The sequence below is a fragment of the Bombina bombina genome, chromosome 5, assembly GCF_027579735.1.
Source record: "Bombina bombina isolate aBomBom1 chromosome 5, aBomBom1.pri, whole genome shotgun sequence".
Lineage (NCBI taxonomy): Eukaryota > Metazoa > Chordata > Amphibia > Anura > Bombinatoridae > Bombina > Bombina bombina.
In genome coordinates, this window is record NC_069503.1 from 501,182,976 (window position 1) to 501,210,734 (window position 27,759).

At 41.5% G+C, this 27,759-nt stretch overlaps 1 protein-coding gene across 1 annotated transcript in view; it reads left to right on the top strand.

The window, feature by feature from the left end:
• Window positions 1-27,759, top strand: part of SEPTIN7 (septin 7) — a 235,602-nt gene that overhangs the window by 93,264 nt on the left and 114,579 nt on the right. The window contains exons 3-4 of the mRNA XM_053715770.1: window positions 1,673-1,773; window positions 14,500-14,634. Of these exons, the coding sequence (XP_053571745.1) occupies window positions 1,673-1,773; window positions 14,500-14,634 (236 nt within the window). The remainder of the gene's footprint in view (window positions 1-1,672; window positions 1,774-14,499; window positions 14,635-27,759) is intronic.

The following is a 27,759-nucleotide window of genomic DNA, read 5'->3' on the forward strand; positions in this document are numbered from 1 at the left end:
ACAGACTCAGAGTCCTGGAAACATCTATACATTTAGTCCACCCACAAACTATTGTGATTCATGCAGTTTTAAGAGACTTTTCAGTTTACTTCTATTATCACTTTTACTCTGTTCTCGTGATATCCTTTGTTGAAAAGTATGCCAAGGGCGCTGCAGTGCACTCTTTGGAGCTAACTGTTGATCGGTGGCTATGCAAATATGCCTCTTGCAATTGGCTCATTAGATGTGTTCAGCTAACTCCTAGTAGTTCACTGATGCACGAGGGCTGATTTTAGATCAAGCTCTGTTTTGTCCCTTTATAGACTGGCTTTACAATGTTATCTATTTATGTACATTTAACCACAAATAAACCCTTTATGTCCTCTCAGTGAGCTGTTATTTCAAACTTTATTATTCCAGCTTCTCTAATTGCCCTGTGCTTTTAGCTGGGCACGTTTTCAACTCACCATTAATATGTTTAGCACAGTTTATGCTCCCTAGTCTACATCCCTAGTCATTTTAATTATTTGCATCCTGCAAACAAATACTATATACAGTGTAGTATTCTGCAAATATCAAGGTCTAATTTGTTTTTTAAATGGCTAATGAAGGATAAAAGGCAAAATTATTTATATTTAAGGGACACTCAAGTTAAAATAAGCTTTTATGATTCAGATAGAGCAGAGGTCCCCAATCTTTCGGACCTCGGGGACCACTAAACTCACAATTTTGAATCCCGCGGATCACTAAAAAATCCCACGGATTTTTTAAAAAAAGGTACAAACCTCTATTATGTGTGTGTATATATATATATATATATATATATATATATATATATATATATATATATATATATATATATATATATATATATACACACACACTATATTGTACATAACTAGTATAACCCTAGCGAAGTTTACATTATGTATATATTTACATATTTTTAAGAATTATTTTTGGGAATTGAGTGAATGACAGAACTGAGAGAATACTTCCAAATGACAGATGAAAGGTGGGTGCAAACCTTTGAGCTGGAAACAGAGAGGGAGAATGTGTGTGTGTGTGTGTGGGGGGGGAGAATTATGTTTAAAAGGACCGCAAGACTTCCAAGTTACCTCCCCAGTTAGGAATTATTCAAACCTACTTATGATCATGGACAGACATTGGAGTAATAAATTAAGTTTATATCAGAAAGCTCTCAATATGGATGTGAGCTAACCACGACTGATTTTACTGGCAATTACTATAATACTGGTGGGATATGGCTGATCAGAGGAGAATAATTCCTGCTTGATGGTGTCACGGACCACCAGCATCTTCTCATGGACCACCAATGGTCCACGGACCACTGATTGGCGACCGCTGAGATAGAGCATGCAGTTTTAAGACACTTTGCAATTTACTTTCCTTGTCAAATTTTGCACAGTCTCTCTTTATACCCACTTTCTGGTGGACAAGATCCTACTGAGCAGGGTATACGTATACTAGTCTGTGATTGGCTGATGTCTGTCACATGATACATGGGGCTAGAAAATGGGATAAAAAATAATGTTGTCAGAACAAAATCTACTGCTTATTTTAAAATTCAAAGTAGTTATTGCATTGTCTTTTTATTATTTGTTAGTTATGCAATCCTACTGCATTGAGTGGTCCTTTAAATCGCTTCTATACATTTTTTATTTTCTTTAAGGTTGAACAGTCAAAAGTTTTAATCAAAGAGGGAGGAGTACAGTTACTTCTAACAATAGTAGACACACCAGGATTTGGCGACGCGGTGGATAATAGCAACTGGTAAGACATCAAATTTAAATTTCACTATGTTCATATTTATCATTTTTGTTCTATTGTTATTCAAAATATTCATTTTATTTCAACACTTTAAATAGTAATACATTTTATCTCATAATTGAGGTTGTGTGTTCACTGTCAGTAATCAAAACTTAAAGATTGTGAAACACTAGGATTTACCAGTGCAACAAATAAAGGGGACTTTCAGTCATGAAGTATAAAATACTTCATGCTGAAAGTTCCTTTATTTGTCTGTAGCGTTCGCCGTGGCCCACGGCAGAATGCTATTTTATCACTTAGGTGATCTTATACAATAGCGTGCAAGCTATCGGGCATAATGCCAGCTGGCCCGCATGGCTATTGACTAAGAAGTGGAAACGTTACCTCACTGAAAAATAGCATTCTGCTGTGGGCTGCCTGAGAAGCTCAGTGCGGGGAACGCCTCAGACAAATAAAGGAACTTTCAGCATTAAGTATTTTATATTTTTCCTACATTGGTGTATCCGGTCCACGGCTTCATCCTTACTTGTGGGATATTCTCAATCCCTACAGGAAGTGGCAAAGAGAGAACACAGCAAAGCTGTCCATATAGCTCCTCTCAGGCTCCGCCCCCCCAGTCATTCTCTTTGCCGCTCTAACTAGTAGCATCTCCCTGGGGGTGGTAAAGAGTATGTGGTGTTAGTTGTAGTTTTTTATTTCTTCTATCAAGAGTTTATTTTAAAATAGTGCCGGCTTGTACTATTTACTCTGCAGCAGAAAGTGAAGAAGATTTCTGCTAAGAGGACTATGATTTTAGCACCAGTAACTAAAATCCATTGCTATTCCCACGCAGGACTGTTGAAACCAGATAACATCAGTTGGGGGGAACAGTTTGCAGGCTTAACTGCTTCAGGTATGATCAGTCATTTTTCTAACAAGACCCAGTAATGCTAGAAGACTGTCAGAAATTCCCTCTGGGATAGGTAAGCCATTGTTATTAGATTCAGCAATAAAAGGATGGCTTATTTTAAGGGCTTATGCTGGTTGACACTATTGTGGGCTAATCGATTGCTTTTTAGCAAGTTTTCAACTTAAATAGGTGTTTTTTTTTTATCAACTTAAAACACTTTTGGGGATTAATTTGCGCCTGGCACTTAGTTGGACACCTAATCTAGTCAGAAAGGCCCCTCCTCTCTGGTATGCAGAGGAAGGAAGCCTCATTTCTTCTGTTAAGTGTGATCAGTCCACGGGTCATCATTACTTCTGGGATATTACTCCTCCCCAACAGGAAGTGCAAGAAGATTCACCCAGCAGAGCTGCACATAGCTCCTCCCCTCTACGTCACTCCCAGTCATTCTCTTGCACCCAACGACTAGATAGGATGTGTGAGAGGACTATGGTGATTATACTTAGTTTTTATATCTTCAATCAAAAGTTTGTTATTTTAAAATAGCACCGGAGTGTGTTATTACCTCTCTGGCAGAGTTTGAAGAAGAATCTACCAGAGTTTTTGCTATGATTTTAGCCGGAGTAGTTAAGATCATATTGCTGTTCTCGGCCATCTGAGGAGTGAGGTAAACTTCAGATCAGGGGACAGCGGGCAGATGAATCTGCATAGAGGTATGTAGCAGTTTTTATTTTCTGACAATGGAATTGATGAGAAAATCCTGCCATACCGATATAATGTCATGTATGTATACTTTACACTTCAGTATTCTGGGGAATGGTACTTCACTAGAATTACACTGTAAGAAATACATAAAGCTGTTTAATAACTAGAGATTATGTTTAACGTTTTTGCTGGAATGTAAAATCGTTTTCATTTGCTGAGGTACTGTGTGAATAAATGTTTGGGCACTATTTTTCCACTTGGCAGTTGCTTAATCTTTTTTTCTGACAGTTTCTGTTCTCCCTCACTGCTGTGTGTGAGGGGGAGGGGCCGTTTTTTGGCGCTTTTTCTATGCATCAAATATTTCAGTCAGCAACTCATTGTATTCCCTGCATGATCCGGTTCATCTCTATAGAGCTCAGGGGTCTTCAAAACTTATTTTGAGGGAGGTAATTTCTCTCAGCAGAGCTGTGAGAATTATAGTTTGACTGAGATAAAAAACGTTTATTCTGTAATTTGTTTCCTGCTTTCAGAATTTGTTATCTTTGCTAATGGGATTAAACCTTTGCTAAAGTTGTGTTGTTTACAAGGATTGAGGCTATAACTGTTTCAATTTATTAATTTTCAACTGTCATAGATCTTCTGTGCTTCTTAAAGGCACAGTACATTTTAATATTATTCTAATTGAATTGTATTTCCAAGTTGCAAGTTTATTTGCTAGTGTGTTAAACATGTCTGATTCAGAGGATGATACCTGTGTCATTTGTTGCAATGCCAAAGTGGAGCCCAATAGAAATTTATGTACTAACTGTATTGATGCTACTTTAAATAAAAGTCAATCTGTACAAATTGAACAAATTTCACCAAACAACGAGGGGAGAGTTATGCCGACTAACTCGCCTCACGTGTCAGTACCTACATCTCCCGCTCAGAGGGAGGTGCGTGATATTGTAGCGCCGAGTACATCTGGGCGGCCATTACAAATCACATTACAGGATATGGCTACTGTTATGACTGAGGTTTTGGCTAAATTACCAGAACTAAGAGGTAAGCGTGATCACTCTGGGGTGAGAACAGAGTGCGCTGATAATATTAGGGCCATGTCAGACACTGCGTCACAGGTGGCAGAACATGAGGACGGAGAACTTCATTCTGTGGGTGACGGTTCTGATCCAAACAGACTGGATTCAGATATTTCAAATTTTAAATTTAAACTGGAAAACCTCCGTGTATTACTAGGGGAGGTGTTAGCGGCTCTGAATGATTGTAACACAGTTGCAATACCAGAGAAAATGTGTAGGTTGGATAAATATTTTGCGGTACCGACGAGTACTGAGGTTTTTCCTATACCTAAGAGACTTACTGAAATTGTTACTAAGGAGTGGGATAGACCCGGTGTGCCGTTCTCACCCCCTCCGATATTTAGAAAAATGTTTCCAATAGACGCCACCACAAGGGACTTATGGCAAACGGTCCCTAAGGTGGAGGGAGCAGTTTCTACCTTAGCTAAGCGTACCACTATCCCGGTGGAGGATAGCTGTGCTTTTTCAGATCCAATGGATAAAAAGTTAGAGGGTTACCTTAAGAAAATGTTTGTTCAACAAGGTTTTATATTGCAACCCTTTGCATGCATTGCGCCGATCACGGCTGCAGCGGCATTCTGGATTGAGTCTCTGGAAGAGAACATTGGTTCAGCTACTCTGGACGACATTACGGACAGGCTTAGAGTCCTTAAACTAGCTAATTCATTCATTTCGGAGGCCGTAGTACATCTTACTAAACTTAGGGCGAAAAATTCAGGATTCGCCATTCAGGCACGCAGGGCGCTGTGGCTAAAATCCTGGTCAGCTGATGTTACTTCTAAGTCTAAATTGCTTAATATACCTTTCAAAGGGCAGACCTTATTCGGGCCCGGGTTGAAAGAGATTATCGCTGACATTACAGGAGGTAAAGGCCATGCCCTGCCTCAGGCCAAAGCCAAGACTAGACAGTCTAATTTTCGTTCCTTTCGTAATTTCAAAGCAGGAGCAGCATCAACTTCCTCTGCACCAAAACAGGAAGGAGCTGTTGCTCGCTACAGACAAGGCTGGAAACCTAACCAGTCCTGGAACAAGGGCAAGCAGACTAGGAAACCTGCTGCTGCCCCTAAAACAGCATGAATTGAGGGCCCCCGATCCGGGATCGGATCTAGTGGGGGGCAGACTTTCTCTCTTCGCCCAGGCTTGGGCAAGAGATGTTCAGGATCCCTGGGCGCTAGAGATAATATCTCAGGGATACCTTCTGGACTTCAAATACTCTCCTCCAAGAGAGAGATTTCATCTGTCAAGATTGTCAACAATCCAGACAAAGAAAGAGGCGTTTCTACGCTGCGTACAAGAGCTCTTGTTAATGGGAGTAATCCATCCAGTTCCACGATCGGAACAGGGACAGGGGTTTTACTCAAATCTGTTTGTGGTTCCCAAAAAAGAGGGAACTTTCAGACCAATCCTGGACTTAAAGATCCTAAACAAATTCCTAAGAGTTCCATCGTTCAAGATGGAGACTATTCGGACAATTTTACCTATGATCCAAGAGGGTCAATACATGACCACTGTAGATTTAAAAGATGCTTACCTTCACATACCGATTCACAAAGATCATTATCGGTACCTAAGGTTTGCCTTCCTAGACAGGCATTACCAGTTTGTGGCTCTTCCATTCGGATTGGCTACAGCTCCAAGAATCTTCACAAAGGTTCTGGGTGCTCTTCTGGCGGTACTAAGACCGCGGGGAATCTCGGTAGCTCCATACCTAGACGACATTCTGATACAAGCTTCAAGCTTTCAAACTGCCAAGTCTCATACAGAGTTAGTGCTGGCATTTCTAAGGTCACATGGATGGAAGGTGAACGAAAAGAAAAGTTCACTTGTTCCACTCACAAGAGTTCCCTTCCTGGGGACTCTTATAGATTCTGTAGAAATGAAGATTTACCTGACAGAGGACAGGCTAACAAGACTTCAAAGTGCTTGCCGCACCCTTCATTCCATTCAACACCCGTCAGTGGCTCAATGCATGGAGGTAATCGGCTTAATGGTAGCGGCAATGGACATAGTACCCTTTGCACGCTTACACCTCAGACCACTGCAACTGTGCATGCTAAGTCAGTGGAATGGGGATTACTCAGACTTATCCCCTTCTCTGAATCTGGATCAAGAGACCAGAAATTCTCTTCTATGGTGGCTTTCTCGGCCACATCTGTCCAGGGGGATGCCATTCAGCAGACCAGACTGGACAATTGTAACAACAGGCGCCAGCCTTCTAGGTTGGGGTGCCGTCTGGAATTCTCTGAAGGCTCAGGGACAATGGAGTCAGGAGGAGAGTCTCCTGCCAATAAACATTCTGGAATTGAGAGCAGTTCTCAATGCCCTCCTGGCTTGGCCCCAGTTGACAACTCGGGGGTTCATCAGGTTTCAGTCGGACAACATCACGACTGTAGCTTACATCAACCATCAGGGAGGGACAAGAAGCTCCCTAGCTATGATGGAAGTATCAAAGATAATTTGCTGGGCAGAGTCTCACTCTTGCCACCTGTCAGCAATCCACATCCCGGGAGTGGAGAACTGGGAGGCGGATTTCTTAAGTCGTCAGACTTTTCATCCGGGGGAGTGGGAACTTCATCCGGAGGTCTTTGCCCAAATACTTCGACGTTGGGGCAAACCAGAGATAGATCTCATGGCGTCTCGACAGAACGCCAAGCTTCCTCGTTACGGGTCCAGATCCAGGGATCCGGGAGCTGTTCTGATAGATGCTCTGACAGCACCTTGGGACTTCAGGATGGCTTACGTGTTTCCACCCTTCCCGTTGCTTCCTCGATTGATTGCCAGAATCAAACAAGAGAGAGCATCAGTGATTCTAATAGCACCTGCGTGGCCACGCAGGACTTGGTATGCAGACCTGGTGGACATGTCATCCTGTCCACCTTGGTCTCTACCTCTGAAACAGGACCTTCTGATACAGGGTCCCTTCAAACATCAAAATCTAACTTCTCTGAAGCTGACTGCTTGGAAATTGAACGCTTGATTTTATCAAGACGTGGATTTTCTGAGTCAGTTATTGATACCTTAATACAGGCTAGGAAACCTGTTACCAGAAAGATTTACCATAAGATATGGCGTAAATACCTATATTGGTGTGAATCCAAAGGTTACTCTTGGAGTAAGGTTAGGATTCCTAGGATATTGTCTTTTCTACAAGAAGGTTTAGAAAAGGGTTTATCTGCTAGTTCATTAAAGGGACAGATCTCAGCTCTGTCCATTCTGTTACACAAACGTCTGTCAGAAGTTCCTGACGTCCAGGCTTTTTGTCAGGCTTTGGCCAGAATTAAGCCTGTGTTTAAAACTGTTGCTCCACCATGGAGTTTAAACCTTGTTCTTAATGTTTTACAGGGCGTTCCGTTTGAACCCCTTCATTCCATTGATATAAAGTTGTTATCTTGGAAAGTTCTATTTTTAATGGCTATTTCCTCGGCTCGAAGAGTCTCTGAATTATCAGCCTTACATTGTGATTCTCCTTATTTGATTTTTCATTCGGATAAGGTAGTCCTGCGTACTAAACCTGGGTTCTTACCTAAGGTAGTTACTAACAGGAATATCAATCAAGAGATTGTTGTTCCTTCCTTATGCCCAAATCCTTCTTCAAAGAAGGAACGTCTACTGCACAACCTGGATGTAGTCCGTGCTCTAAAATTTTACTTACAGGCAACTAAGGAATTTCGACAAACGTCTTCTCTGTTTGTCATTTACTCTGGGCAGAGGAGAGGTCAAAAAGCTTCCGCTACCTCTTTCTTTTTGGCTTCGTAGCATAATTCGTTTAGCTTATGAGACTGCTGGACAGCAGCCTCCTGAAAGAATTACAGCTCATTCTACTAGAGCTGTGGCTTCCACTTGGGCCTTCAAGAATGAGGCCTCTGTTGAACAGATTTGCAAGGCTGCAACTTGGTCTTCGCTTCATACTTTTTCCAAATTTTACAAATTTGACACTTTTGCTTCATCGGAGGCTATTTTTGGGAGAAAGGTTCTTCAGGCAGTGGCTCCTTCTGTATAAAGAGCCTGCCTATCCCTCCCGTCATCCGTGTACTTTTGCTTTGGTATTGGTATCCCAGAAGTAATGATGACCCGTGGACTGATCACACTTAACAGAAGAAAACATAATTTATGCTTACCTGATAAATTCCTTTCTTCTGTAGTGTGATCAGTCCACGGCCCGCCCTGTTTTTAAGGCAGGTAAATATTTTTTGATTTATACTCCAGTCACCACTTCACCCTTGGCTTTTCCTTTATCGTTGGTCCTTGGTCGAATGACTGGGAGTGACGTAGAGGGGAGGAGCTATGTGCAGCTCTGCTGGGTGAATCCTCTTGCACTTCCTGTTGGGGAGGAGTAATATCCCAGAAGTAATGATGACCCGTGGACTGATCACACTACAGAAGAAAGGAATTTATCAGGTAAGCATAAATTATGTTTTTCGGGCCTCAATTGTGCACTTGTTTTGACTAGCCAGTTTATGCAGCTTCACGTGGGGAGTCCGGAGGCATCAGGAAGGGCTCCAGGGGGAGGCTTATATTCTTACCAAAATAACCCTAAGGAAGGTAAAAGCCATAGGGCAAGCTGTGGCAGAGTACTGTAGTGTGTTAACCGGTTAACTGCTGTTATTAGCTCCGGTTTGGGCATTAAGGGGTTAATTGGTCTGAAAATTTGTGTGCAACCTTTTCAAAGCATTATGACACTGTGGTGAAAATTTCATAAAAATCGGATGTGTTTTTGATGGTTTTTTGATGTTTCAGTAATAAAGTGTGCACTTTTATTATTTAAAGAGAGAGTAACATTTTTGTCAAAAAATAAATTTTATTGCATTGAAGTTACTTTTAAGTCTGTTAAACATGTCTGAACCTTCAGATAGCCTATGTTCTCTATGTTCAAAGGCCAAGGTGGTTCCCCCATTAAATTTATGTGTGAAATGTGCTATAGCGTCCAAATAGCTTATGGACCGTACAATTACACTTAAAGATATAGCCCAAGATGATTCTTTAGCTGAAGGGTGTGAAGATAGCTCGCTATCCTCCCCTTCTGTGTCAACACCAGCTATGTCCGCGCAAGCAATGCCCAGTACATCTAACGCACCAATTGCGATTACTATGCAACAGTTAGCGGCAGTAATGGATAATTCTCTCTCAGCATTTTTATCCAAACTGCCAGCTTTTCCTAGGAAGCGTGATTGCTCAGTTTTAAACACAGAAAATGAGCAAGCTGAGGCAGAGGATAATTTATCTGTAGTGCCCTCACATCAATCTGACTTGGCGGCGAGGGAGGGCCTGTCTGAGGGAGAAATTTCTGACACAGGGAAAGTTTCTCAGCAGGCAGAGCCTGATGCCATAGCATTTAAATTTAAGCTAGAACACCTCCGCGCCCTACTTAAGGAGGTCCTAGCTACACTTGATGATTGTGATCCTTTGGTGATCCCTGAAAAATTGTGTAAAATGGACAAATTCTTAGAGGTCCCAGTACACACTGATGCATTTCCGATACCTAAGAGGGTGGCGGATATCGTGACTAAGGAGTGGGAGAAGCCAGGTGTACCCTTTGTTCCCCCTCCTATATTTAAGAAAATTTTCCCAATTGTTGACCCTAGAAGGGATGCATGGCAGACGGTCCCTAAGGTAAAGGGGGCAGTTTCAACGCTAGCTAAGCGCACGACTATACCAATAGAAGACAGTTGCGCTTTCAAAGATCCTATGGATAAAAAATTAGAAGGTTTACTTAAGAAAATCTTTGTTCAACAGGGTTTTCTTCTTCAACCAATTTCTTGCATTATTCCTGTAACCACTGCAGCGGCTTTTTGGTTTGAGGAACTAGAAAACTCGCTCCAAAAGGAGACTTCTTATGATGAAGTCATGGACAGAATTCACGCCCTGAAGTTGGCTAATTCTTTCATTACAGACGCCGCTTTCCAGTTAGCTAAATTAGCAGCGAAAAATTCTGGTTTTGCAATTGTGGCGCTCAGAGCGCTTTGGTTAAAGTCTCGGTCGGCTGATGTGTCGTCCAAAACAAAATTACTTAATATTCCTTTCAAGGGTAAGACCCTATTTGGGCCAGAGTTGAAGGAAATTATTTCATATATCACTGGGGGAAAGGGCCATGCCCTTCCACAGGATAGACCTTTCAAGGCTAAAAATAAGTCTAATTTTCGTTCCTTTCGCAATTTCAGGAACGGACCGACTTCCACCTCTACAGCCACTAGGCAAGAGGGTAACGCATTCCAGCCCAAACCAGCATGGAAATCATTGCAAGGCTGGAACAAGGGCTAACAGGCCAAGAAGCCTGCTGCTGCTACCAGGACAGCATGAAGGGGTAGCCCCCGATCCAGGACCGGATCTAGTAGGGGGCAGACTTTCTCTCTTTGCTCAGGCTTGGGCAAGAGATGTTCCGGACCCCTGGGCACTAGAAATTGTTTCTCAGGGGTATCTTCTAGAGTTCAAGGACCTTCCTCCAAGGGGAAGGTTCCACATGTCTCGCTTATCTTTAGACCAGATAAAGAGACAGGCATTCTTACGTTGCATATTAGACCTATTAAAGATGGGAGCGATACACCCAGTTCCAACAGCGGAACAAGGACTGGGTTTTTACTCAAACCTATTTGTAGTTCCCAAAAAAGAAGGAACTTTTATGCCAATTCTGGACTTAAAAATTCTAAACAAATTCCTCAGAGTTCCATCATTCAAAATGGAAACCATTCGGATTAGCACCTTACCTAGACGACATTCTAATACAAGCGTCGTCCCTTCCCAAAGCAATTTTACCAACGATCCAGGAGGGTCAATACATGACTACCGTGGACTTAAAGGATGCGTACCTGCGTATTCCTATCCACAAAGATCACCATCAGTTCCTGAGGTTCGCCTTTCTGGACAAACATTACCAGTTTGTGGCTCTTCCGTTCGGTTTAGCCACTGCTCCCAGAATTTTCACAAAGGTGCTAGGGTCCCTTCTAGCGGTGCTAAGGCCGAGGGGCATTGCAGAAGGTGAACATAGAAAAAAGTTCCCTGTCCCCGTCCACAAGGGTTCCCTTTCTGGGAACAATAATAGACTCCGTAGAAATGAAGATCTTTCTGACAGAGGTCAGGAAGTTAAAGCTTCTGAACGCTTGTCGAGTTCTTCAATCCATTCCTCAGCCCTCCATAGCTCAGTGCATGGAGGTAATAGGACTAATGGTTGCGTCAATGGACGTGGATCCTTTTGCTCGAATTCATTTAAGACCATTGCAACTGTGCATTCTCAAACAGTGGAATGGGGATTATGCAGACTTGTCTCCCCAGATTCAAATGGACCAGAAAACCAGAGACTCACTCCTCTGGTGGCTGTCTCTAGATCACCTGTCTCAGGGAATGAGTTTCCGCAGACCGGAGTGGATCATCGTCACGACCGACGCCAGTCTTTTGGGCTGGGGCGTGGTCTGGGAGTCCCTGAAGGCTCAGGGTCTATGGTCTCGGTAAGAATCTCTTCTCCCGATAAACATATTGGAATTGAGAGCGATATTCAATGCGCTCCAGGCATGGCCTCAACTAGCGGAGGCCAGATTCATCAGATTTCAGTCGGACAACATGACGACTGTAGCGTACATCAATCATCAGGGGGGAACGAAGAGTTCCCTGGCGATGAGAGAGGTATCCAAGATCATCAAATGGGCAGAGCATCGCTCCTGCCATCTATCAGCAATTCACATCCCAGGAGTGGACAACTGGGAAGCGGATTATCTGAGTCGTCAGACTTTCCATCCGGGGGAGTGGGAACTTCACCCGGAGGTTTTTGCCCAGTTAACTCAACTATGGGGCATTCCGGATCTGGATCTGATGGCGTCACGTCAGAACTCAAAAGTTGCATGTTACGGGTCCAGGTCCAGGGATCCCAAGGCGACACTGGTCGTTCAATCTAGCTTATGTCTTTCCACCGTTTCCTCTTCTCCCACGGCTAGTAGCCATGATCAAACAGGAGAAGGCTTCGGTAATTCTGATAGCTCATGCGTGGCCACGCAGGACCTGGTATGCAGACCTGGTGAATATGTCATCGGTTCCACCATGGAAGCTACCTTTGAGGCAGGACCTTCTAATTCAAGGTCCATTCGTACATCCAAACCTAGTCTCTCTGCAACTGACTGCTTGGAGAATGAACGCTTGATTCTAGCTAAGCGTGGGTTTTCGGATTCAGTTATAGATACTCTGATTCAGGCTAGAAAGCCTGTCACTAGGAAAATTTACCATAAGATATGGCGGAAATATCTTTGTTGGTGCGAATCCAAGGGTTACTCATGGAGTAAGATTAGGATTCCAAGGATTTTAGCTTTTCTCCAAGAAGGATTGGAGAAAGGTTTGTCAGCTAGTTCCTTAAAAGGACAGATATCAGCTCTGTCTGTTTTGTTACACAAACGTCTGTCAGCAATGCCAGATGTTCAGGAGTTTGTGCAGGCTTTAGTCAGAATCAAGCCTGTCTACAGACCTGTTCTTTCAGTTCTTCAGGGGGTTCCGTTTGAACCTCTACATTCCATAGATATTAAGTTACTATCTTGGAAAGTTTTGTTTTTGGTTGCTATCTCTTCCGCTAGAAGAGTTTCTGAATTGTCTGCTTTGCAGTGTAATTCACCCTATCTGGTGTTTCATACAGATAAGGTCGTTTTACGTACCAAACCTGGTTTTCTTCCAAAAGTGGTTTCCAATAAGAATATTAACCAGGAAATGGTTATTCCTTCTCTGTGTCCTAACCCAGCTTCTAACAAGGAACGTCTGTTACACAATCTCGATGTGGTTCGTGCTTTGAAGTTTTACCTAAAAGCAACTAAAGATTTCAGACAAACTTCGTCCTTGTTTGTCGTCTATTCTGGTAAGAGGAGAGGTCAAAAGGCGACTGCGACCTCTCTGTCTTTCTGGCTGAAAAGCATCATCCGGTTGGCTTATGAGACTGCTGGAAGGCAGCCTCCTGAACGAATTACAGCTCACTCTACTAGAGCTGTGGCTTCCACTTGGGCTTTCAAGAATGAGGCTTCTGTTGAACAGATCCGTAAGGCAGCGACTTGGTCTTCACTGCATACATTTGCCAAATTTTACAAATTCGATACTTTTGCTTCTTCGGAGGCTATTTTTGGGAGAAAGGTTTTGCAAGCAGTGGTGCCTTCTGTTTAGGTTACCTGACTTGTTCCCTCCCTTCATCCGTGTCCTAAAGCTTTGGTATTGGTTCCCACAAGTAAGGATGAAGCCGTGGACCGGATACACCAATGTAGGAGAAAACAGAATTTATGTTTACCTGATAAATTTCTTTCTCCTACGGTGTATCCGGTCCACGGCCCACCCTGGCATTTTAGTCAGGTTTAAATTTATTTTTATAAACTACAGTCACCACTGCACCCTATGGTTCTCCTTTTTCTCCTAACCGTCGGTCGAATGACTGGGGGGGGGGGGGCGGAGCCTGAGGGGAGCTATATGGACAGCTTTGCTGTGTGCTCTCTTTTGCCACTTCCTGTAGGGATTGAGAATATCCCACAAGTAAGGATGAAGCCGTGGACCGGATACACCGTAGGAGAAAGAAATTTATCAGGTAAACATAAATTCTGTTTTTATGACTGAAAGGCCCCTTTATTTGTTCCACTGGTAAATCCTAGCATTTCACAAAAAGGAAAAGTGAAGTCAAAATGAAACTTTCATGATTCCGATAGAGCATACAATTTTAAACAACTTGTATTACATTTTTTTTTGTTGTTTTCTTGGTATCCTTTGTTGAAAAGCATACCTAGTTATGCTCAGGAGCATGAGTGCACTACTTTGAGCTAGTTGCCGATTGTCATTGGTGCACCCAATATGTTCAGATAGCTCCTAGTAGTGCATTGATGCTCCTTCAACAAAGGATACAAAAAGAATTAAGCACATTTGATAATAGAAGGAAATTGGAAAGTTGTTTAAAAACTATAAGCTTTATATTAATCATGAAAGAAAAATGTGGGCTTTTATCTCCCTTTAAACATTCTCCATACAAATGTAATGCAGATACACTAAACCCATTTGATTATAGTAATAAAGTAAATAGCTCTGAGTTTTGAATATATATATTTTTTAACCCTATAGTTGGCAGCCAGTCATTGATTACATTGACAGTAAATTTGAAGATTATTTAAATGCAGAATCTCGTGTGAACAGACGTCAGATGCCAGACAACCGCGTGCAGTGCTGCCTATACTTCATTGCTCCATCAGGGCACGGGTCAGTATGGCAGAGTATTGTTAATGTGTTGTTATATGTTAATTTTTTTTTCTTTCATGTAATTAGCAAGAGTCCATGAGCTAGTGACGTATGGGATATACATTCCTACCAGGAGGGGCAAAGTTTCCCAAACCTTAAAATGCCTATAAATACACCCCTCACCACACCCACAAATCAGTTTTACAAACTTTGCCTCCTATGGAGGTGGTGAAGTAAGTTTGTGCTAGATTCTACGTTGATATGCGCTCCGCAGCAGGTTGGAGCCCGGTTTTCCTCTCAGCGTGCAGTGAATGTCAGAGGGATGTGAGGAGAGTATTGCCTATTTGAATGCAATGATCTCCTTCTACGGGGTCTATTTCATAGGTTCTCTGTTATCGGTCGTAGAGATTAATCTCTTACCTCCCTTTTCAGATCGACGATATACTCTTATATATATACCATTACCTCTGCTGATTTTCGTTTCAGTACTGGTTTGGCTTTCTACAACATGTAGATGAGTGTCCTGGGGTAAGTAAGTAAGCTTATTTTCTGTGACACTCTAAGCTATGGTTAGGCACTTTGTTTATAAAGTTCTAAATATATGTATTCAAACATTTATTTGCCTTGACTCAGGATGTTCAACATTCCTTATTTTCAGACAGTCAGTTTCATATTTGGGATAATGCATTTGAATTAATCATTTTTTCTTACCTTAAAAAATTTGACTTTTTCCCTGTGGGCTGTTAGGCTCGCGGGGGCTGAAAATGCTTCATTTTATTGCGTCATTCTTGGCGCGGACTTTTTTGGCGCAAAATTTTTTTTTTCTGTTTCCGGCGTCATACGTGTCGCCGGAAGTTGCGTCATTTTTTGACTTTTTTTGCGTCAAAAGTGTCGGCGTTCCGGATGTGGCGTCATTTGTGGCGCCAAAAGCATTTAGGCGCCAAATAATGTGGGCGTCTTATTTGGCGCTAAAAAATATGGGCGTCATTTTTTGTCTCCACATTATTTAAGTCTCATTATTTATTGCTTCTGGTTGCTAGAAGCTTGTTCACTGGCATTTTTTTCCCATTCCTGAAACTGTCATTTAAGGAATTTGATCAATTTTGCTTTATATGTTGTTTTTTCTATTACATATTGCAAGATGTTCCACGTTGCAACTGAGTCAGAAGATACTTCAGGAAAATCGCTGCCCAGTGCTGGAGCTACCAAGCTAAGTGTATCTGCTATAAACTTTTGGTATCTGTTTCTCCAGCTGTTGTTTGTATTGCATGTCATGACAAACTTATTAATGCAGATAAAATTTCCTTTAGTACTGTTACATTACCTGTTGCTGTTCCGTCAACATCTAATTTTCAGAGTGTTCCTGATAACATAAGAGATTTTATTTTTAAATCCATTAAGAAGGCTATGTCTGTTATTTCTCCTTCTGGTATACATAAGTCTTTTAAAACTTCTCTTTTTTTCAGATGAATTTTTAAATGAACATCATCATTCTGATACTGATACTGGTTCTTCTGGTTCAGAGGTTTCTGTCTCAGAGGTTGATGCTGATAAATCTTTGTATTTGTTCAAGATGGAATTTATTCGTTCTTTACTTAAAGAAGTATTAATTGCATTAGAAATAGAGGATTCTGGTCCTCTTGATACTAAATCTAAACGTTTAAATAAGGTTTTTAAATCTCCTGTAGTTATTCCAGAAGTGTTTTCTCTCCCTGATGCTATTTCTGAAGTAATTTCCAGGGAATGGAATAATTTGGGTAATTCATTTACTCCTTCTAAAACGTTTTAAGCAATTATATCCTGTGCCATCTGACAGATTAGAGTTTTTTGGGACAAAATCCCTAAGGTTAATGGGGCTGTCTCTACTCCTGCTATATTTTTAGCGGATGTTGCTGCAGCTTCAACTTTTTGGTTAGAAGCTTTAGCGCAACAAGTAACAGATCATAATTTTATAGCATTATTATTATTCTATAACATGCTAATAATTTTATTTGTGATACCATCTTTTGATATCATTAGAGTTGATGTCAGGTATATGTCTCTAGCTATTTTAGCTAGAAGAGCTTTATGGCTTAAAACTTGGAATGCTGATATGTCTTCTAAGTCAACTTTGCTTTCCCTTTCTTTCCAGGGTAATAAATTATTCGGTTTTCAGTTGGATTCTATTATCTCAACTGTTACTTGAGGGAAGGGAACTTTTTTACCAAAGGATAAAAAATCTAAGGTAAATTTAGGTCTAATAATCGTTTTCGTTCCTTTCCTCACAACAAGGAACAAAAGCCTGATCCTTCATCCTCAGGAGTGGTATCAGTTTGGAAACCATTTCCAGTTTGGAATATATCCAAGCCTTATAGAAACCTAAAGCCAGCTCCTAAGTACCCATGAAGGTGCGGCCCTCATTCCAGCTCAGCTGGTATGGGGCAGATTACGTTTTCTTCAAAGAAATTTGGAACAATTCCGTTCACAATCTCTGGTTTCAGAACATTGTTTCAGAAAGGTACAGAATTGGCTTCAAGTTAAGGCCTCCTGCAAAGAGATTTTTTTTTCTTTCCCGTGTCCCAGTAAACCCAGCAAAGGCTCAGCATTTCTGAAATGTGTTTCAGATCTAGAGTTGGCTGGAGTAATTATGCCAGTTCCAGTTCTGGAACAGGGGCTGGGGTTTTATTCTATCTCTTCATTGTACCAAAGAAGGTCAATTCCTTCAGACCAGTTCCGGATCTATCAATATTGAATCGTTATGTAAGGATACCAACATTCAAGATGGTAACTGTAGGACTATCCTGCCTTTTGTTTAGCAAGGGCATTATATGTCTACAATAGATTTACAGGATGCATATCTGCATATTCCGATTCATCCAGATCACTTTTAGTTTCTCCAACATAGGTGTGTCCGGTCCACGGCGTCATCCTTACTTGTGGGATATTCTCTTCCCCAACAGGAAATGGCAAAGAGCCCAGCAAAGCTGGTCACATGATCCCTCCTAGGCTCCGCCTTCCCCAGTCATTCTCTTTGCCGTTGTACAGGCAACATCTCCACGGAGATGGCTTAGAGTTTTTTGGTGTTTAAATGTAGTTTTTATTCTTCAATCAAGAGTTTGTTATTTTAAAATAGTGCTGGTATGTACTATTTACTCTGAAACAGGAAAGAGATGAAGATTTCTGTTTGTAAGAGGAAAATGATTTTAGCAACCGTTACTAAAATCGATGGCTGTTTCCACACAGGACTGTTGAGAGGAATTAACTTCAGTTGGGGGAAACAGTGAGCAGACTTTTGCTGCTTGAGGTATGACACATTTCTAACAAGACTCGGTAATGCTGGAAGCTGTCATTTTCCCTATGGGAACCGGTAAGCCATTTTCTTAGTTTAAGTAAAAGAATAAAGGGCTTCATTAGGGCTTAAAAAACTGGTAGACATTTTTCTGGGCTAAAACGATTACTTTACTAAGTATATTTGGCAGATTATTACTTTTAATAGTTGTTAAATCTTGGGGATTGTTTTAATAAAAACGTCAGGCACTGTATTGGACACCTTTTTCACTGGGGGCCTTTTCTAGTCATAGACAGAGCCTCATTTTCGCGCCTCTAATGCGCAGTTGTTTTTGGAAAGCATGGCATGCAGATGCATGTGTGAGGAGCTAAGAACCACTGAAAAAGCTTATAGAAGGCATCATTTGGTATCGTATTCCCCTCTGGGCTTGGTTGGGTCTCAGCAAAGCAGATACCTGGGACTGTATAGGGGTTAAATGTAAAAACGGCTCCGGTTCCGTTATTTTAAGGGTTAAAGCTTTCAAATTTGGTGTGCAATACTTTTAAGGCTTTAAGTTACTGTGGTGAAATTTTGGTGAAATTTGAACAATTCCTTCATACTTTTTCACATATTCAGTAATAAAGTGTGTTCAGTTTGAAATTTAAAGGGACAGTAACGGTTTTATTGTAAAACGTTTTTTGTGCTTTGTTGACAAGTTTAAGCCTGTTTAACATGTCTGAACCATCAGATAACGATGTTCTTATGTATGAAAGCCAATTTGTCTCCCCATTTAAATATATGTGATATATTTGTGTCATAATGTCCAAACAAAGTAGGGATAATAATGCCATAGATATGATATTGCCCAAGATGATTCCTCTAATGAGGGGTGTAAGCATGGTACTGCATCATCCCCTTCTGTGTCTACACCAGTTTTGCCCACACAAGAGGCCCCTAGTACATCTAGTGCGCCAATACTTATTACCATACAACAATTAATGGCTGTAATGGATAATTCTATTGCATGCATTTTTTTCCAAAATGCCTACTTATCAGATAAAGCGTGATTGCTCTGTTTTAAACACTGAAGAGCAAGAGGACGCTGATGATATCTGTTCTGACATACCCTCACACCTATCTGAAGGGGCCAGGAGGGAGGTTTTGTCTGAGGGAGAAATTTCAGATTCAGGGAAAATTTCTCAACAAGCAGAACCTGATATTGTAACTTTTAAATTTAAATTTCAACATCTCCACGCACTACTTAAGGAGGTATTATCTACTCTGGATGATTGTGACAATTTGGTCATTCCAGAGAAATTAGGTAAGATGGACAAGTTCCTAGAGGTTCCGGTGCCCCCCGATGTTTTTCCTATACCCAAGCGGGTGGCGGACATAGTAAATAAGGAGTGGGAAAGGCCCGGCATACCTTTTGTCCTCCCCCTATATTTAAGAAATTAGTTCCTATAGTCGACCCCAGAAAGGACTTATAGCATACAGTCCCCAAGGTCGAGGGGGCGGTTTCTACTCTAAACAAACGCACTTCTATTCCTATAGAAGATAGTTGTGCTTTCAAGATCCTATGGATTAAAGGTTAGAGGGTTTGCTTAAAAAGATGTTTGTTCAGCAAGGTTACCTTCTACAACCAATTTCATGCATTGTTCCTGTCACTACAGCTGTGTGTTTCTGGTTCGAAGAACTAGAAATGTCGCTCAATAAAGAATCTTTGTACGAGGAGGTTTTGGACAGAGTTCAAGCTCTTAAATTGGCTAACTCTTTTTTATTTTAGATGCCGCTTTGCAATTAGCTAGATTAGCGGCGAATAATTCAGGGTTTGCTATCGTGGCGCGCAGAGCGCTTTTGCTTAACATCCCTTTCAAGGGTAAAACACTGTTTGGCCCTGACTTGAAAGAGATTATTTCAGACATCACTGGGGGAAAGGGCCACGCCCTTCCTCTGGATAGGTCTTTTAAGGCAAAAAAGAAGCCAAATTTTCGTCCCTTTCGCAGAAACGGACCAGCCTCAAATTCTACACCCTCTAAGCAAGAGGGTAATACTTCTCAAACCAAGCCAGCCTGGAGGCCGATGCAAGGCTTGAACAAGGGTAAGCAGGCCAAGTCACCTGCCACTGCTACCAAAACAGCATGAAGTGTTGGCCCCCGATCTGGGAAGGATCTGGTGGGGGGCAGACTTTCTCTCTTTGCTCAGGCTGGGGCAAGAGATGTTCAGGATCCTTGGGCGCTAGAAATAGTTTCTCAAGGTTATCTCCCGGAATTCAGGGAACTACCCCCAAGGGGAAGGTTCCACGGGTCTCAATTATCTTCGAACAGGCATTCTTACACTGTGTAGAAGACCTGTTAAGCATGGGAGTGATTCATCCTGTTCCATTAGGAGAACAAGGGATGGGTTTTTACTCCAACCTGTTCATAATTCCCAAAAAAGAGGGAACATTCAGACCTATTTTAGATCTCAAGATTCTAAACAAGTTTCTAAGGGTTTCATCATTCAAAATGGAAACCATTCGAACGATCCTTCCTACCATCCAGGAAGGTCAATTCATGACCACGGTGGACTTAAAGGATGCGTACCTACGTATTCCTATCCACAAGGAACATATTCGGTTCCTAAGGTTCGCCTTTCTGGACAAACATTACCTGTGGCACTTCCATTCGGATTAGCCACTGCTCCAAGGATTTTCACAAGGGTACTAGGGTCCCTTCTAGCGGTGCTAAGACCAAGGGGCATTGCAGTAGTACCTTACTTGGACGACATCCTGATTCAAGTGTCGTCTCTGTCAAAAGCAAGGGCTCATACGGACATTGTCCTAGCCTTTCTCAGATCTCACAGGTGGAAAGTGAACATAGAAAAAAGTTCTCTGTCCCCGTCAACAAGAGTTCCCTTCTTGGGAACAATAATAGTTTCCTTAGAAATGATGGTTTTTCTGACAGAGGCCAGAAAATCAAAACTTCTAAGCTCTTGTCAGGTACTTCATTCTGTTCTTCTTCCTTCCATAGCGCAGTCCATGGAAGTAATAGGGTTGATGGTTGCGGCAATGGACATAGTTCCTTTTGCACGAATTCATCTAAGACCATTGCACCTGGGCATGCTCAGACAGTGGAATGGGGATTATACAGACTTGTCTCCGACGATACAAGTAGATCAAATAACCAGAGATTCACTCCGTTGGTGGCTGACCCTGGACAACCTGTCACAGGGAATGAGCTTCCGCAGACCAGAATAGGTCATTGTCACGACCGACGCCAGTCTGGTGGGCTGGGGCGCGGTCTGGGAACCCCTGAAAACTCGGGGTCTATGGTTTCGGGAAGACTCTCTTCTCCCGATAAACATAATGGAACTGAGAGCGATATTCAATGCTCTCAAGGCTTGGCCTCGACTAGCAAAGGCCAAATTCATAAGGTTTCAATCAGTCATCATGACGACTGTTACATATATCAACCATCAGGGGGTAACAAGGAGTTCCCTGGCGATGGAGGAGCATCCGGGGGAGTGGGTACTCCATCTGGAAATCTTTGCCCAAATAACTCAATTATGGGGCATTCCAGACTTGGTTCTGATGGCCTCTCGTCTGAACTTCATGGTCCCTTGTTACGGGTCCAAATCCAGGGATCCCAAGGCGACTCTATTGGATACAATAGTAGCACCTTGGATCTTCAACGTAGCTTATGTATTCCCACCGTTTCCTCTCATTCCCAGGCTGGTAGCCAGGATCAATCTGGAGAGGGCTTCGGTGACCTTGATAGTTCCTGTGTGGCCACGCAGGACTTGGTATGCAGACCTGGTGAATGTGTCATCGGCTCCACCATGGAAGCTACCTTTGAGACAGGACCTTCTTATTCAGGGTCCATTCGAACATCCAAATCTGGTTTTCCTCCAACTGACTGCTTGGAGTTTGAACGCTTGATTTTATCAAAGCGTGGGTTTTCAGATTCTGTAATAGATACTCTTATTCAGGCTAGAAAGCCTGTAACTAGAAAAATTTACCATAATATATGGAAAAAATATATCTGTTGGTGTGAATCTAAAGGATTCCCATGGAACAAGATAAAAATTCCTAAGATTCTTTCCTTTCTACAAGAAGGTTTGGAGAAAGGATTATCTGCGAGTTCTCTGAAGGGACAGATCTCTGCTTTATCTGTTTTACTTCACAAAAGGCTGGCAGCTGTGCCAGACGTTTAAGCGTTTGTTCAGGCTCTGGTTAGAATCAAGCCTGTTTACAGACCTTTGACTCTTCCCTGGAGTCTTAATCTAGTTCTTTCAGTTCTTCAAGGGGTTCCGTTTGAACCCTTACATTCCATAGATATTAAGTTATTATCTTGGAAAGTTTTGTTTTAGGTTGCAATTTCTTCCGCTAGAAGAGTTTCTGAGTTATCTGCTCTGCAGTGTTCTCCGCCCTATCTGGTCCATGCAGATAAGGTGGTTTTTACGTACTGAGCCTGGTTTTCTTCCGAAGGTTGTTTCCAACAAAAATATTAACTAGGAGATAGTTGTACCTTCTTTGTGTCCGAATCCAGTTTCATAGAAGGAACGTTTGTTACACAATTTGGACGTTGTCCGTGCTCTAAAATTCTATTTAGATGCTACAAAGGATTTCAGACAAACATCTTCCTTGTTTGTTGTTTATTCTGGTAAAAGGAGAGGTCAAAAAGCAACTTCTACCTCTCTATCTTTTTGGCTTAAAAGCATCATCAGATTGGCTTATGAGACTGCCGGACGGCAGCCTCCTGAAAGAATCACAGCTCATTCCACTAGGGCCGTGGCTTCCACATGGGCCTTTAAGAACGAGGCTTCTGTTGATCAGATATGTAAGGCAGCGACTTGGTCTTCACTGCACACTTTTACCAAATTTTACAAATTTGATACTTTTGCTTCTTCTGAGGCTATTTTTGGGAGAAAGGTTTTGCAAACCGTGGTGCCTTCCATCTAGGTGACCTGATTTGCTCCCTCCCATCATCCGTGTCCTAAAGCTTTGGTATTGGTTCCCACAAGTAAGGATGACGCCGTGGACCGGACACACCTATGTTGGAGAAAACAGAATTTATGTTTACCTGATAAATTACTTTCTCCAACGGTGTGTCCGGTCCACGGCCCGCCCTGGTTTTTTAATCAGGTCTGATGATTTATTTTCTTTAACTACAGTCACCACGGTATCATATGATTTCTCCTATGCAAATATTCCTCCTTTACGTCGGTCGAATGACTGGGGAAGGCGGAGCCTAGGAGGGATCATGTGACCAGCTTTGCTGGGCTCTTTGCCATTTCCTGTTGGGGAAGAGAATATCCCACAAGTAAGGATGACGCCGTGGACCGGACACACCGTTGGAGAAAGTAATTTATCAGGTAAACATAAATTCTGTTTTCTGAGATTCTCTTTTTAGACAAGCATTACCAGTTTTGTGGCTCTACCGTTTGGCCTAGCATCAGCTCCAAGAATTTTTTCAAAGGTTCTCGGTGCCCTTCTGTCTGTAATCAGAGAACAGGGTTTTGGTATTTCCTTATTTGGACGATATCTTGGTACTTGCTCAGTCTTCACATTTTCGCAGAATCTCATACGAATCGACTTGTGTTGTTTCTTCAAGATCATGGTTGGAGGATCAATTTACCAAAAAGTTAATTGATTCCTCAGACAAGGGTAACCTTTTTAGGTTTCCAGATAGATTCAGTGTCTATGACTCTGTCCTTGTCAGACAAGAGAAGTTTAACATTGATATCAGCTTGTCAAAACCTTCAGTCTCAATCATTCCCTTTGGTAGCCTTATGCATGGAAATTTTAGGTGTTAGGACTGCCGCATCGGATGCGATCTCCTTTGCTCGTTTTCACATGCGACCTCTTCAGCTCTGTATGCTGAACCAATGGTGCAGGGATTACACAAAGATATCTCAATTAATATCTTTAAACCGATTATACGACACTCTCTGACGTGGTGGACAGATCACCATCATTTAGTTCAGGGGGCTTCTTTGTTCTTCCGACCTGGACTATAATCTCAACAGATGCAAGTCTTACAGGTTGGGGAGCTGTGTGGGGGTCTCTGACGGCACAAGGGGTTTGGGAATCTCAGGAGGTGAGATTACCGATCAATATTTTGGAACTCCGTGCAATTTTCAGAGCTCTTCAGTCTTGGCCTCTTCTGAAGAGAGAGTTGTTCATTTGTTTTCAGATAGACAATGTCACAACTGTGGCATACATCAATCATCAAGGAGGGACTCACAGTCCTCTGGCTATGAAAGAAGTATCTCGAATTTTGGTTTGGCCAGAATCCAGCTCCTGTCTAATCTCTGCGGTTCATATCCCAGGTATAGACAATTGGGAAGCGGATTATCTCAGTCGCCAAACGTTGCATCCGGGCGAATGGTCTCTTCACCCAGAGGTATTTCTTCAGATTGTTCAAATGTGGGAACTCCCAGAAATAGATCTGATGGCTTCTCATCTAAACAAGAAACTTCCCTGGTATCTGTCCAGATCCCGGGATCCTCGGGCGGAGGCAGTGGATGCATTATCACTTCCTTGGAAGTATCATCCTGCCTATATCTTTCCGCCTCTAGTTCTTCTTCCAAGAGTATTCTCCAAGATTCTAAAGGAATGCTCGTTTGTCCTGCTGGTAGCTCCAGCATGGCCTCACAGGTTTTGGTATGCGGATCTTGTCCGGATGGCCTCTTGCCAGCTGTGGACTCTTCCGTTAAGACCAGACTTTGTCGCAAGGTCCTTTCTTCCATCAGGATCTCAAATCCTTAAATTTTAAGGTATGGAGTTTGAACGCTTGATTCTTGGTCAAAGAGGTTTCTCTGACTCTGTGATTGATACTATGTGACAGGCTCGTAAATCTTTATCTAGAGAGATATATTATAGAGTCTGGAAGACTTATATTTCTTAGTGTCTTTCTCATCATTTTTCTTGGCATTCTTTTTGAATACCGAGAATTTTACAGTTTTTTCAGGATGGTTTAGATAAAGGTTTGTCCGCAAGTTCCTTGTATGGACAACTCTCTGCTCTTTCTGTTCTTTTTCACAGAAAGATTGCTAATCTTCCTGATATTCATTGTTTTGTACAAGCTTTGGTTCGTATAAAACCTGTCATTAAGTCATTTACTCCTCCTTGGAGTTTGAATTTGGTTCTGGGGGCTCTTCAAGCTCCTCCTTTTGAACCCATGTATTCTTTGGTCATTAAATTACTTTCTTGGAAAATTTTGTTTCTTTTGGCCATCTCTTCTGCCAGAAGAGTCTCTGAATTATCTGCTCTTTCTTGAGTCTCCTTTTCTGATTTTTCATCAGGATAAGGCGGTGCTGCAAACTTCTTTTGAATTTTTTACCTAAGGTTGTGAATTCTAACAACATTAGTAGAGAAATTGTGGTTCCTTCATTATGTCCTAATCCTATGAATTCTAAGGAGATATCATTGCATTCTTTGGATGCTGTTAGAGCTTTGTATTATTATGTTAAAGCTACTAAGTCTTTCCGAAAGACTTCTAGTCTATTTGTTATCTTTTCCGGTTCTAGAAAAGGCCAGAAAGCTTCTGCCATTTCTTTTGCCATCCTACTTCCTGGGCGTTTAGGAATGAAGCTTCGGTTGATCAGATTCGCAAAGCAGCAACTTGGTCCTCTTTGCATACTTTTACTAAATTCTACCATTTTGATGTGTTTTCTTCTTCTGAAGCAGTTTTTGGTAGAAAAGTACTTCAGGCAGTGGTTTCAGTTTGAATCTTCTGCTTATGTTTTCATTAAACTTTATTTTGGGTGTGGATTATTTTCAGCAGGAATTGGCTGTCTTTATTTTATCCCTCCCTCTCTAGTGACTCTTGCGTGGAAAGATCCACATCTTGGGTAGTCATTATCCCATACGTCACTAGCTCATGGACTCTTGCTAATTACATGAAAGAAAACATAATTTATGTAAGAACTTACCTGATAAATTCATTTCTTTCATATTAGCAAGAGTCCATGAGGCCCACCCTTTTTTGTGGTGGTTATGATTTTTTTGTATAAAGCACTATTATTCCAATTCCTTATTTTTTATGCTTTCGCACTTTTTTCTTATCACCCCACTTCTTGGCTATTCGTTAAACTGATTTGTGGGTGTGGTGAGGGGTGTATTTATAGGCATTTTAAGGTTTGGGAAACTTTGCCCCTCCTGGTAGGAATGTATATCCCATACGTCACTAGCTCATGGACTCTTGCTAATATGAAAGAAATTAATTTATCAGGTAAGTTCTTACATAAATTATGTTTTTTAAGTGCTAAAGAATTATTTTGAGGGACAGTCTACTCCAAAAATTTTATTTTTTACAAAGATAGATAATCCCTTTATTAACCATTCCCCAGTTTTACATAACCAACACGGTTATATTAATATACTTGTTAATACCCCTTATATCAGTTCTTTTGACAGACTTCCATTTGAGCCAATCAGTGCTGGGGCCTGCATAACTCCACGGGATTAAGCACACTGTTATCTGCATGACTCACATGAACTAGCACTGTCTAGCTGTATAAAAAAACTGGCAAAATCGACTGAGCTAAGAGGTGGCCTTCAAGGGCTTAGAAAATAGCATATTAACCTTCCTAGGTTTAGCTTTCAACAAAGAATACCAAGAGAACAAAGTAAATTTGATGATAAAACTAAATAGGAAAGTTGTTTAAAATTGCATGCCCTATCTGAGTCATGAAAGTTTTAATTTTGACTAGACTGTCCCCTTTAAATGACTGTGTTCCTATATGCCCAGTAGTGCCTTTTTATTGTATTTCACACAAACTAGTTATATTGAATTGTGAAGTATGTGGGTTTTATCCATGAGTCTTATTTGATACCCTCTGCGTTTCACTTTGTGTAATGCCACGCCAGTTTGGTAGTGGCATTACTTCTACCATCCTAAACTAGCATAAATGTGCAAAAAGAAAATGTTGCTTCCTATAAATTGGAATGCGCTTCTTGTGGTAGTTGCATTTATATTTGGTTAGTCTGTCTCAGTCTGTATCTGCAAAGTCTTTTGTTCCTGACCAAGATATTGTGTCCTACCTTCAAGTTGTTGACTGAACCCCTCCTATGATATTGTCTTGTCCTGTCCTGGCCTCAGTTGTTAACAAAGTCTGACCTAAGAGATTATTCAGTCCTGTACTAACTGCAAGTTGTTGACTGGACCCCTCCTATGATATTTAGTCTTGCCTGCCCTATCTTCAATTACCAGACCCATTCCTGCCTAACGGTTAAGCATATTCTATTCTTCTTCCAAGTTTTCTGACCGAGCTTTTCCTGACAATAATATTATTAAGTTTAGTGCTGCTTCTAAGTTGCTGACAAGGTTTACTCCAGGTTACATGACTGCCGAGCCTATTCCAGTCTAGCTTGCTGCTCTTGCCATGAGTCTTGCAAATCCAGTTCTCCCTGTACGTTGCTTAGTCCGTATTTCACAAATGTTTCCATTCAAATTACATCTACCTCTGCATTAAAGGGACATGAAACCCAGATTTTTTTTTTTTCATAATTAAGATAGAGAATACAGTTTTAAACAACTTTTCAATTTACTATTATCTAATTTGCTTCTTTCTCTTGGTATCCTTTGTTGAAGAAACAACATTGCACACGGATGAATAAATAACATATATGTGCAGCCAACAATCAGCAGCTCCTTCACCTACCTACATATGCTTTTCAACAAAGGATGCCAAGAGAAAGAGAAACAAATTAGGAAATAGAAGTAGATTGGAAAGTTGTTTAAAATTGCATGCTTTCTCTAAATCATGAAGACATTTTTTTTTGGTTTCATGTCCCTTTAAGTTCCAGTCATGTATGTGTCTACCTTGTGTTCTCATATTTATTTGATCATTGTAAACTCGTTGCTGTTAAAGTTGAGCTTGGGAGCCACAAACACTGAGCTGTACGCAGCTTG